This window comes from Mugil cephalus, chromosome 3, assembly GCF_022458985.1.
Source record: "Mugil cephalus isolate CIBA_MC_2020 chromosome 3, CIBA_Mcephalus_1.1, whole genome shotgun sequence".
Classification (NCBI taxonomy): domain Eukaryota; kingdom Metazoa; phylum Chordata; class Actinopteri; order Mugiliformes; family Mugilidae; genus Mugil; species Mugil cephalus.
In genome coordinates, this window is record NC_061772.1 from 17665807 (window position 1) to 17678756 (window position 12950).

The following is a 12950-nucleotide window of genomic DNA, read 5'->3' on the forward strand; positions in this document are numbered from 1 at the left end:
AGACAGAGAGGCAGCAGGGACTGACGGTCACACGTGTGACGTGAACAGATGACACAAATACAGCTTTTTGGTTCTCTTTTTGTTTTTACTTTAAGGACTTTAGACAGCAGACATCTGTTTAACATCGTGTAAATACATCAGGATAAAGCTCTGAAGAAAAGGCTGCTTACAGGTAAGTCTAGTGTGAGAGACAGGACAAGCATGGACCAGACTACTCTCCAGTTTACGGAGTGTCTCTTTGCTGGAGTGCTGCATGGACGGACCTACAATTTTATATCGTTCGTTTACGTCTTAAACCTTTTTAAGACATTCCACTGTGACCTGTGAAGACTTTGTTTCATGCAAACACAGGCGACCACTTCTCTTTTGCCCCCACATAGCTCTCTAAACTAAACATACAAATCCTTAGTTGGAAGTGTACAATGTATTCGGGCTTTATTGGTAAAGTACTGATGATATGTTTAAGATGCGTCCGTTCTACATTTGGGGCCTCGGGTGAGGTTGCGCCACAGTTAACGGCTCCCAAACCGACCGGATCCAGGCTGCACAAAGACTCCTCTCACATGCAAATGCCTCATTCGATATAAACACTTCTTTTTTTTTTTTTTTAAACAAACAAGACAGACACAAAGAAATTTAGCCCTTAAACTTGCAGCGTCTGAGTACCTGCCGCAGCTTGAGATTGGGAGTGATAACCACTGTGGGCAACACGGTAGTGAACGTTTATTGTCCTGCTGGTGAGAGGTCTACTGATAAACGCCATCTGCACGCTGAACATTTTATGCGCTTGTCCTCACGCGGCACCTTACGCGAGGCTGAGATGCTCTCCCGTTACAACGCGTTCGGTGAGGCTCTTATCTCATCGACTCGGCGGACGTACTATCGTTCGCCTCTCAAAGATGAAAGTGCTTTTTATGGGGCTTTTTAGGGGACACGTTTAACTGAGTTCAAGAGGATTTTGCAGAAAAAGAAAATAAATAAATCTTGAGTTTTCTCAGCAAATGTTTAACAACGTACACTGCAGACACAATATTAAGAAACAGCGGAGGCTGATGTAGTCTAGTATTAAAGATGATCCACCAGATAGTGTCCTGCCACATCAGTGTCAAGTGTGATGAAATCCCAACTTTCAACTGCCTCTTGGCATATCAGTGATATATACTTGCTCTGTAGCTCTGCCTAACCTTTAACCTCGGCGGGAGGATTATGAGACGTTTATAAATCCACACGTATGAAAATGTCAGTCACTACTGATAGATAATATTTACATGTATTTATAATTGGTGAACCAATTTGAAGGACGATGCCAGAGTTTTAGGAAAGAATAATAATCCCTACGGCTGATATAACTGTTATAGAAAAAAGGGAGGTGTTGAAAATAAAGATTTTATACACACTAGCTATACAAAAATACATCGTTTTAATTCAGAGCGCGGTGACGTCCTTCCTTTACACAAACACCAAAACTGCAGAGGTTTAAAAGTCACATCGGCAGACATCGCGGACTAAAATAAACAACAAGTCTGGGATTACAGCTCCAGTTATAAGATTCCCTCTCCCCTCCTTCTTTCCGTCATCTGCGGTGAACCACGCGTTCAACAAAAACGCCAATAAAGCTAAAGATGAGCATCGGCAAAGTGCTACAATGTCTCAAAACGACCACGAAACATAAATAACCGGTCGGGGTATATCACTGTAAATACGTTACCCCGAAATCCACACAGAAAACACGGGACAGAAGGACAACTCACAGCTGATGACGAAGACAGTACTGAGGGACGGGAAGCGGCTTTACTTTCCTTTAAGCTTCGGGGACGTCTGAAGACTGGAGTGGTGGAGGAGTGGTGCTTTCTCATTCAAATAAAATATCTAATGCCTTCCTTAATGCTCTGAAAAGGATACTTTCCTTCAGTGTCATGTATAATATAAAGAGACTAATCGTAGTGGAAAGTATAAAGTATCTGAATTAGGCCACTACGCTATTTATGTCACGCCCCTCGAATCCTTTACAGCAGCAAATTTACAGTTTGTAAAACGACAACAACTACACCGGGGCGTGCAAGCCTTTTCACATCAGCGCTAACATTTCTTTTTACACTCGTCCAGACTGTGCAGCGTGGAAACTTATAGTACGCGGAAAACCGCCGGAGGAGATTGTCAACCGAAGTCCATTCTGAATGGGTTAAAGTGAACAAAGTGAAAGAGTCTTCAACACCTAGTGTCGGTCTTGCCTTGACAAAGGCACTTAACCACAGACTGCCTCGGTACGAGACTGTGTAGAGTGTGAAGCGGAGCGGGGCCGAAAAATAAACTGCGGGTTTTCGCGAGGCAGGAGCTCTGTATTTGATACAGCTCGTGCTTTTGGTGGCTCTTGAATATTGCACTTTGAAGGAGGGAGACGCAACACTGAATTTGAATATCAGAGGGACGAGGAGTGAGTGTGCATACGGCCCCTCTCATTAGGAGCTGAGACAGGGAGGAAATGTTGGCACTGCGAGGTCAGAGCAGGAGTGGATTTGGTGAACTGAAAGGAGTGTTGCGGATGCTCGTACTCGGGGAAGTTTTCTATCGCTCATTTCCCCTGGAAGTTTGAGAGCTCCATGTCGTCCCTGCGCCGCTTCAGCTGGGTGAAGAGGGAGCTGAAGGGGTACAGTTTGGCTTTGGCTGGGTAGCGCTGGCCGGCTATGTCCACCTCGTAGTCCCCCCGGTTGATGAAGTCCGGGGTGATGGGCGTGGGGAGCCCCTCCGGGCCCGGCGGCGGGGACACGTAGCCCAGGCAGACGTGGCGGTCCAGCGTGTAGCTGAAGGCGCTGCTGGTGGTCGTCCCGGCCAGCTGATCGTTGCAGTAGATGGGCTCGCCCCACCACGGCCACAGGTCCAGCTCTGTGTCGTGGTCCTCCAGGACCAGCATGACGAAGCGGCGGAACACGCCGTCCTGACGCTGCTGCAGCAGCGCCTCGCGGCCCAGGAAATCCGTGTCCTGGCGGAGAGGAGAGGAAAGGAGGGGGGGGTTTAGACGGAGGATAAGAGACGAGAGAAATGGGTTTCAAGCGGGTAAAGGTCAAAGAGAGGAGGCCGTTGAGAAAAGGACGCTGGTCACAGAGCGTGGCCCCGCACAGCTCAGCTCAGCAGACATAATCACAGAAAAGCGCTTCCTTTTAATTTCTCACATTCCTCCATAAAGATCATCTGAAAAGAATCTGTGAAACCGACGTTAAACAGCGGGGCTCTTTCATTAACACCGCGCCGACATTACGGCCGCGAGCGAGACGTATCACACCTGACGTCCCGCCGTTTTCAAAATGAGACTGACGGTAAACTTTACAGCCGATAGTTTACTGCCACCTGTTGTGCCTGCAGGTGCAGCCCGGTGACAAATGTTCCTCCGACACCCACATAAAAGATCCCGCAAGATGCTGGAGGTTTCAGCCGAGCAGAATAATTATTCCGTTCCTCCCTCTCGTATTTCAACCGTTTTACAGCGAGAACGTCAAGATTTAAGAGTTTCAGGTCGGCAAATCATTGTGTAAAAGTAAGAGATAAAATGGAATAAAATACAGCTGTATCGCTGAATCACCCCTCCACCAAAGGACTGAAACACCGCGACGCGGAGGAATATCCTCCGTGGGCTGAGATCAGACATTATGAGGCCACAGAGCTAAACTGGCTACGGACCTTGTCGAACTTGACCCTGAACTCTCGTCCACACTCCAGCGGGGTGGTGAAGGCGTCCAGGTCCTGGCCCCAGAAGGCGAAGAACTTCTCTATGCGAAGGCTGCGGAGTGCGTAGTACCCTGCGTTACGAACCCCGTACTTCTGTCCCACGGACATGACCTCGTTGTACACGTGCAGAGCATACTGTGGGGAGCACAGGGACAGTGATGTTACGCTTGTTTTGTGTGTGTAATGTCAGCATGTCAGACATATAGTTTGCGGATTAACAGTCTAATCAAAAAGGATGAATTACACAGCCTGTGAAATGGCCCTGGGTTATTAATGACCACTGTAGGCATTGGGTTTGGTTGTTAAAGCTGCCGTTAATAAGTATCCTGTCGGAAGGTGGTTAGATAACGTGTCTCTGTGTGAGGTGCAGGTCGCACCTCTATGGGGATGTAGAGCATGAAACCTGGTTCTCCGGTGTGAGTCATACTCATTACTCTGATCCCATTGGCATAGCCCACACTCATCTCCTGTAAACACACACATACACACACAAACACGGTCAGTTACTGCTCAAGACGATGTGAGGAGAAGGACAGAAAAGGAACCACTAATAATAACGGGGCCTTTCCTACCTTGCAGAACATGGAGGGGAAGTGGTCGGGCGTCATGGAAACATACGACAGCTCAGCCAGAACATCCATAGCACGAGGTCCAATTAGGTTTAAAGCTAAGAGGAGGTAAAGGACCAGAATTATCAACAGTGGATTCAATACGATTAATAAAGCTCAGTTCATTTAGGTTCTTCTAGCTTGCAGATCTCCCAAATCATCTGTGTATCATCTAGCTGTGTATGCAAAAACAGAATTTAACATGTTGACTGATCACCCTGCATACACCCACTTAAGGTGCTTTCAGAGTACTGCGAGACATAGACGCCGTAACCTACGCATGTTTGGCTCACTCTGTAAGAACACCACCCAAACGCTAGTCAGTGCTGTGTCTTTTTTGACAGTCTGGTTAATTTTTGTTTCTACTTCCTTCTTCACTTTCCACTTCCTGCTTCACTTTCAACAGCAGCGACTGACACTTGTGCCAAAATTTCACCAAACACGAGTCAAACAAACCTCCTCAGTTAACTGTACTGATTCTTCATTGATCCAAAAACAATTAATTAATCAATCAACAATGAATTAGAAAATTGCAGAGATGGAGAAACTGCCTGAAATACCGAAGCGGGAAACACGATACTACCAAGAGGACCAATCACAGCCCTTGCACTCTGCGTTGCCACGGTGCATAGTTACATTTCTGGGGATGTGCATGTCAATTATGGTGATAGGGTCTGCACAGGCTCCGTGTAGAAGTATAAAGCACCTCTTAGTTCCTTTGATGTTTAATTTATAAATCAGCGTCTGCCCAGGCGGCTTAAATAACCGGCAGACCGTGGATGTGTTTTTCATGTGTAATACGTATAATATTGTGTGTGCAGAAGATGACAGCATCACATCAGAACCCGGTGCCGTGTGCTCACCTGTGTACTTCCAGCTGACGTCCTCTAGGTGGAGGTGTGGGTCATTGGGCATGTGTTTCTTTATCCAGGACCAACAGTGAACCTGCTGGTCCGTTGGAGAGACGATGAAGAAGCTAGGGATCGAACAAAAATGTGAGTCATTAAATAAACGGTATAAACTCAGTGTTTACGGTGTCACTGCACAGATGACTCAGACCTGTTCTTGCTGATGCGGACGACACTGCAGTCGTTCTCATAGCCTCCCCTTTCATTCAGCATGCCGGTGTGGACGATGTGTCCCACTGGAACGTCCAGGTCGTTGGCACAGAGATGCTGCAGCAGCTCCAAAGCCTGGTCCCCTGTTGACTGGGACAACGGGACCGATCAGAAAGTTTGATTAAAATAATAATTACATTACATAATTTTAGTTTATTACTGAATTTATAATACATTTCTAGAACAGATCTAGAAGACACGAGCCTTGTACTGTTTGCTTATAAGTTTAAAGTCACAGAGAGCAGTTCAGCAGCACCACAAGTTCTTTGTCGTGCATCATCACTTACAGTCAGTTCGAACTTGGTGAAGGACGACATGTCGATAACACAAACAGCCTCTTTGCAGCATTTCACCTCCGCTCCAACTATGTCGAACCAGTCTGGCTTGTAGAAGGTCTTACTCTGGTCCAGAGACAGCAGATCTAAAGTGCAAGCGTACAAAGACGAGACGGACAGACATTGTCACAAGAATGCACCGTGAGAATATAAAGAATTGCATCTAAAGTGACTTTTATTGTACATGAAAACTCTCTCAATAACTTGAATAAAATGAAAATTAAATAATTTGTTTCTTCAGGATCTCTGATGACTTTAGATAAAGAAAATGTTTAGTGTTGACGTTCAGATCTCTGCACCTTTCCCTGGAGGCACAAAGTATTTGGGCCTCTCGAAGCCATGTTTCTCCATCCAGCGAGCCCCCTGGGTGTCCAGACGGTCATACAGAGGACTGGTCCTCAGCTGTCGTCCGGTCTGAAAGTCCCACCGGGGAACTTTCAGTTCATAGAGCAGGGCTGGATACAAAACACACCAAACTGTTAGAAACACTTATCATCGGTAGATTATACGAGAGCCGAACAAAAACTATTGTCCTCTTCGTCGCAGTCTTTTATCGACTTTGATGCATTTGATTAAAAACACAAATTTATCACCCAACACATCATTTGTAAAGGGTTCACTACTCACGCATGACTTCCATCACTCTGTGTCGCAGGAAGGTCCGGCTGCTCTGCAGGTTGCCAAAGCGTTTGATGTCCAGCGGCCAGACGTTGGCAGTGGGGTAGCCATAGGTCATCCACTCAGCCAAGTACCTGGAAACCAAACCACACCACAGAGCCTTTGTGGTTCATTGTCCAAATCACAGCGCCGACCATTTTAATTAATAACTTGAAGCCAAATCGTTTTGTTTTTCAGCCGACCCTTTATCTAACATTATCAGTGTGGTTATCGGAACCATTTCCTGTTTGTCCTCACATATACTACTGTATGCTATGCTCTGGCAAACACACATATTTTTTTATTGCTTACTTGCCAGCCCCTCCAGCAAAGGCAAGACCAGAGGAGTTCATGCCTGCCAGCACAAAGTAGCCGGAGAGGCCTGGAGTTTCCCCCATCAGACAGCGCATGTCAGGTGTGAAGGACTCGGGACAGTTGACCAGCTGATGGATCTCAGCAGACTCGAGACTCGGCATTCTCCTCAGCAGGGCACTGAGGATGGGCTCTGAAGGTAGAAGACAAGATCAGAGTTTTCAGTACTTTTGTCTATATACAGCAATTAACATACATTTGTTGAGCTGTAATATTTCTCTGCAACACACACATATTTCCATAAGCTCCTGGGCTTCTTGCCATGAACACAAGACTGTCCTCTTGCCCTTCACTTTTAATTCTTTCCCTTTCTCAAGGACAGAAACAGCTTTACCAAACCACCACCCGCCACTAATCATGTAAGACTGTGAGAGACTCTGGAAGCTACAGCTCCTCGCGTACGACACGATCAGCCCCCTTTTCCCATATTATTCCTTATTATTCCATCAACAGCACAGCACATTATTCCAGCATTAATGCTCACTCAGCGTCAGTTTTTTGCAAAAGAAAAGCCATATTTCTAACATTGTGTTAAAGTACTCTGTATGTGCTTCCATTGAAAGGTGTTTTGCGAATGAGCTGTGACTCTCGTAAAGTCTCATCTCACGATATCCCATAGTTCTCTTAAATTCTCGTCACATGAGACTTCGCTTTGAGGAAGTGACTTCATATGAACTGGTCACATGACCCCCCCCCCAAAGTGTCATCTCCGGTGACACTGGTGATGAGGAAATTCAAAAAAAGTGTTTCCATTCCACTTTTGTGATTAACTTTTATATCGATATGTCTGAAAGAAACATCTCATGAGAGCTTAAACATTTTTTTTGAGAGGTCTTCCAAAATGTAGGTGTTTCCATTACCAGTTTCTATTGTGAAATGCAGCAAGTAACACATAATATACGAGGAAGGATATCCGTGTTAATTAATGACTAACATTAAAGTGCAAATTGAACAACATAATACAATTAAGGGCTTCTAATTAATGGGCTCCTGAGACTTTACTTGGCAGCTAACAGCGGGGTCACTGTGGGATCTGACTGATTTATTGACTCATTTTTGTCACTCTAATAAAAGAGGTGAACTCGTTTTTTGTCAAATACATTCTTTCTTACACACTCCAGGACAAATTAATTTCAAGTACTGCTTCTGAATATAACATGAACACGTGAAAAATAACTTCACCCACAAGAGATCAGCTTGCTCATGTGCGTAGTTGACGGACGTCTGGTGATAAACTCCTGTTTACGACAGCGTGTCAAACTGTATGAGGAATGTCACCGACTAGTATAAGGCCAAGGTTAAAAGACAGGTGTGTACGTGTGTGTGTGTGTTTGTGTGTGTGTGTCTGTGTGCAGAGAGGTGTGTAAGGTCAAAAACATTTCACAGTAGCCTAAAAATAGAGATCGTCAGTCTAACCGTGTCCTTACTTCGAGAAACTACATGTCACTAAGAATGTCCCCTCCCACTCTGCACACCACCCTCCTTTACCGAAGTGATCCCAGTCCTCCTGCATGTTCTGAATCTCCAGCTGGTTGCGGCCCTCTGTGAAGATGGGTTTGGGGTTCTTCTCGAACCCTCCCGACAGCAGGCCTCCCTGCCACGGCCGTGCGTATATCCTGCCGTCCATGTCCATCACCACTAAAGACAAGACACAGACTCAGTGAGGCCATGTCCATATGACTGTCGTTCATTTTCAGTTATTAGTTAATATCTATACAAAGGTGCAGAGTGCTGTGAAGAATGAGAGCCTGTCTGAGGGATGTTTATTGCATTTATGTACTGTGCAATAGGAGAATTTTCTTTCCACTAAAGACAAAATGATTTAATCTTCACGAGTGTTATGACATCTCAGACCTGGCGTGTTGGGTGCAAGTGGCTCCTGTAGAGGTTTGGTGAGGAGGTAGAAGTGTTCACAGCCGTGGAGGGGAACCGACACCTTCACCTCACTGGCCTGGCCCAGCTCATAAGCCCACTAGATCGGACGCAGACAGAGAAAAGATGCACATTCAGTATGTTGAATATTTAACTGACACCTGCTTAAGCGTCAAATAACACACAACATTTTCCCTGTGTGAAACTCTACAGCATGTGCGTCAGATTCATCCAAATTTAATTAATTGTTTGCAAATGTGTTCACTCACGGATTTCACTCTAATCTAATACCTCATCATTTGTTTCACATAATCCCACTCTGAGGTTTACCTGTCCAGCACAGTTGACAAAATATTCACACTCAATGGAGCCGCGGTCAGTCTCCACAGCCACGACCTGACCCTTCTCCACCAGAACCTGCTGAACACTGGTTCGCTCCAGGATCTGAACCCCTGGATACGGTGAGAACGGCGAAGAGATGGAGCAGCAGGAAAAGGGGAGAAAAGTGAGAGACGGACAGATGGAGGAGATGATGAGGATCAATAAACAGGTCCGCGCTCCCTGATGAATATTTTGCCTAAAATGATCCGGTTCTGATCGAACCTATCAAAACCAAATTGTGAGTTCATGTTACCTTGCCCAGCAGCAGCCACAGCGAAGGCGTGGTTAATGTCAGGCGGAGACACCACAGCATCCGCAGGGAGGTGAAGCGCCCCCACCAGGTCATGAATGTTAACCAGAGGGTGGAGTTTGGCCACTTCTTTAGGTTTAATTATGTTACAGGTGATTCCCATAATCCTGAAAACGGAAAGAAATGTTATTTAACAGTTTGGTCAGGCAACACGAACGCTCAGCCCAAGTAGTGCAGATATAATTTCCCACCACAAGCAAAAACGTCTTCAATTAACGCATCTCTAATAAATGCTGATTTGAGGTCTCGCCTGAGTCTCGATGCCAGACGCTTTAGAGAGATGAAGCGATCCTGATTCTGCGCCAAACACAGAGACCCCGTCTTCACATAACCTGCAGCACGCACCAAACACAAACCAAACCACATTTTGTAGTTTCTTCAAAGCCTGCTCAAATACATTAAGGGAATACATTGTTATCATTCTAGCAAAAACACACTGTCAGTTATAACCAAAGACCCATAAAATGATATCTTGGACTTGAGTAGAAAATGGCCAGTAGTGTAGGCCACATGCAAATGTTGCAGCTGCATTACAATAAAGATTACTGCACAGAAATATACTCATAGTGCCATGCACATGCTATATTTTGTGTAGTATTTGTGCTAATATATTAGCAGTAAAAGCAATGACATCTTTATGTTGTAGTGCTTTTCTTTAACATAGCACCAGGCTGGGTTACATATGAGTGAAAGCAAAACTTCAGAGTGTCTGACCTGTTTTAACCCCCGTCTCCTCTTCCAGTTGCTGGTAAAGACTACTGGAATAGTTGGCCATTTGACATTCAATGGAAATAGGCTTGGCCACACTGACAATGCCAGCACACAGCCTGGTTGTTCCCGCACCAAGTCTGAATAAGCAAATAAAACATTAGCAGAACAATATTAAATTGTCTTTTAAGATTCACTTCTTATCACTTCTTAATTGTCTTGCGTGTATTGATAACAGCGGGAGGGAGAAAACTAGGGAAAACCTTCTCAGCCCACCCCACAATTGATCTAAACTTTAGTTCATTAAGGTGAAAGGTCAGAACATCCCCAACACATGAAAGACGTTTAGCTCACCTGCCCTGCTCCAGGAGCACAATATCAGTCCAGCCCAGCTTGGCCAGGTGGTAGGCCACCGATGTTCCCACAATACCTCCTCCACAGATCACAACCCGGGCTTGGCTGGGCAGTGGGAGCGGCTGGGAGTCTCCAGTGACATTCAAACACTGGGGGGAGGTCCAGAGGCCCCTCACAGCCAACCTGTAGCCCGTCTGGGGAAGCAGCAGCCTGGGGAGCAGGACAGGGGACAGAGCCCTGGAGCTCCGCACACAGCTGCACATGGCTGTGCTTTCTGCAAAAAAAAAAATATATATATACCCACAACAATCTCACATACTGATCAAGTACTTCAGAATTAAAGGTTATTGGTAGGTTAAACCGTCAACACTGCACAAGTGTCTCACCCTAAGACTAGTTTATACAAGGTTACACAGAGAGGCGTTGCTTTTCCTACTGTAGGAGCAGATGTTTCAAGAATGCTAAGGCTATTCAGCAAGTATATGGCTCGACAAACCCAAGGTGACATTAAAAAACAACACTCAACACTTTTTAAAGCAGACAAGGCCGGAGAGAAGCCAGCGAGGTTATATTGTAGCTACCCCTCAAGAGACTACCCTTAGCTCCTCAGCGTAACTGTAGACACACTATGTTTACACCCTTAGCTTTAGCAGCGTGGCTACAAACATCACGATCTTCCACTTACAGGCAAAGAGAGTGCCTTCTCTGTAAATTTTCAAAATTGCATAAAAGTTCCCTGATATTTCTCCGTGTTCGTGCCGGCTGGGTTGAGTCTTGTTAGTGGTAATGGTAACAGATACACGGCGTAGCTTAGGCTAACGAAGCGCTAGCTAATGTTGATTACTGTGTTATTCGTCACAGCTTAAACGACAAACACGACGTTTCTTTCTTTTGTTCCAAACTGCGTTAAACTCACCGAATCAGCCAAGTCCAGGCGTTTTGATTTTATAATGACAGACGTGAACACCAGTGACTGTGATATGACTGAAAGTCTTGTTTGGGTTCCGCAGTCAATGTCAGAGTAGAGTCAAAAACAAGTGGTGCTTCCGGTCTAAGTCTTCACAATTAAATTTGATTAATACGGCACAACAACACAGCAAATATACAAGTGGTTGTGCATTATTAATAGTCTTAGTTTAAATATGGGTTTAATTGTAAATATATATATATATATATATATATATATATATATTATATATATATATATATATAATATATATATATATATATATATATATATAAACATATAACGTTAAAAAAATAAGAATTTCGGCACTTTGTAATGTGTGTTATAACGAGAAGCAGTAGTGCTTTTAGACATTTCTTTGTTAATTTGAATGGGCACAACTTCAGCCTCAAGAAAAATATACTCTATTTATGTGACTGGTGCGTGTTACAGGCAATAAGTGGTGAAAAAGTAGGACTATTTCAAGAGCCCCTGACAGTCAGGGGCAACAAAAGAAAAGTACATTAAAAAATTTAAAAAAAAATATTGAACCACCATCATACAAAATACAATTTGTAATAATATGCTAATTAATAATAATGGAATAATAAAATGTAGTAGTAAACTAAATGGTATCTTTGCTTTCACTTGATAGTGGCAGTAAAAGCTAAATATCCGCTAATCACAAGGTAAATAATATTGACCAACCACCCCCGTGATTCTGCAAGAAATGGTTTGTTCTTGCCTCAGCGCATCGGTTGCGCAGCGAACAGTGCGCAGTTGATCCGTAGACATAATAAACTATGGCTTGTGTACACGTAAATGCGCGGGCATACACGCGTCACACGCGCATACACAGGTGAATACACGCGTCACACGTACAAGCGCGTACACACTAACACGCGCATGTGTACACACGCACACGCGTATCTGTATCTGCACCTGACAGCATCCAACCCTGCCAGGTGCTGGCACGAGCACTGTGTGCGTGTAGGTTCGTATGTGTGTGCATGTGACACGTGTACGCACGTGTGTATTTCACTTAGTTTTGGGACTTAGTTTTACCACATAAGGCCAAGTGACCATATATGGTCACTTCATTGACTTTGATTTTGTACATGAAAATTTAAATCTTTTAACAATTTCAAAACAGTATAAAAGTCTTGATATGTCCATTTGATTGATTTTCTGGTCTGAATTGAAATTCAGATGACTGAACGGTACACGGACCAACCCTTCAGCCTTTACAATGAGGGGGTGGGGCCCAATGTGTTTTTCTTTCATGGGGCCCAAAATTCCTGGCGGCGCCCCTACAGGTAATATTACATTTTTCACGAACTTATGAACATTGTGGAGAGTCAGTTCACATTCTTTTAAGAAACTGAGCAGAACTCAGGTTTTTCACGTCTGCAGAACATCTTGAAAACAACAACAATTGATGTTGATGGTTGTGCTGATCCCTCTTGTGACACGTCTTTAGATTATGGGTTAATTAGAAAAAAAAAAAACATAATAAAACAGATCAATATCATGTTATGTGATGACTTATTATCACGTACTTATGTG

The 12950-nt window shown here is 44.5% G+C and overlaps 1 protein-coding gene across 1 annotated transcript; it reads right to left on the reverse strand.

The window, feature by feature from the left end:
* Nucleotides 1-64: 64 nt before the first annotated feature.
* pdpr (pyruvate dehydrogenase phosphatase regulatory subunit) lies at nucleotides 65-11488 on the reverse strand. Its single transcript, XM_047580104.1, has 18 exons — nucleotides 11355-11488; nucleotides 10439-10712; nucleotides 10091-10224; nucleotides 9627-9708; nucleotides 9320-9483; nucleotides 9016-9137; nucleotides 8668-8785; nucleotides 8302-8451; nucleotides 6754-6946; nucleotides 6412-6536; nucleotides 6084-6239; nucleotides 5737-5870; nucleotides 5391-5539; nucleotides 5195-5307; nucleotides 4296-4390; nucleotides 4101-4190; nucleotides 3676-3858; nucleotides 65-2980 (listed from the first exon to the last, which is right to left on the reverse strand). The coding sequence occupies exons 2-18, from the start codon at nucleotides 10699-10701 to the stop codon at nucleotides 2573-2575; spliced, it is 2679 nt and encodes an 892-aa protein (XP_047436060.1). The 5' UTR covers nucleotides 10702-10712; nucleotides 11355-11488; the 3' UTR covers nucleotides 65-2572.
* Nucleotides 11489-12950: the final 1462 nt, after the last annotated feature.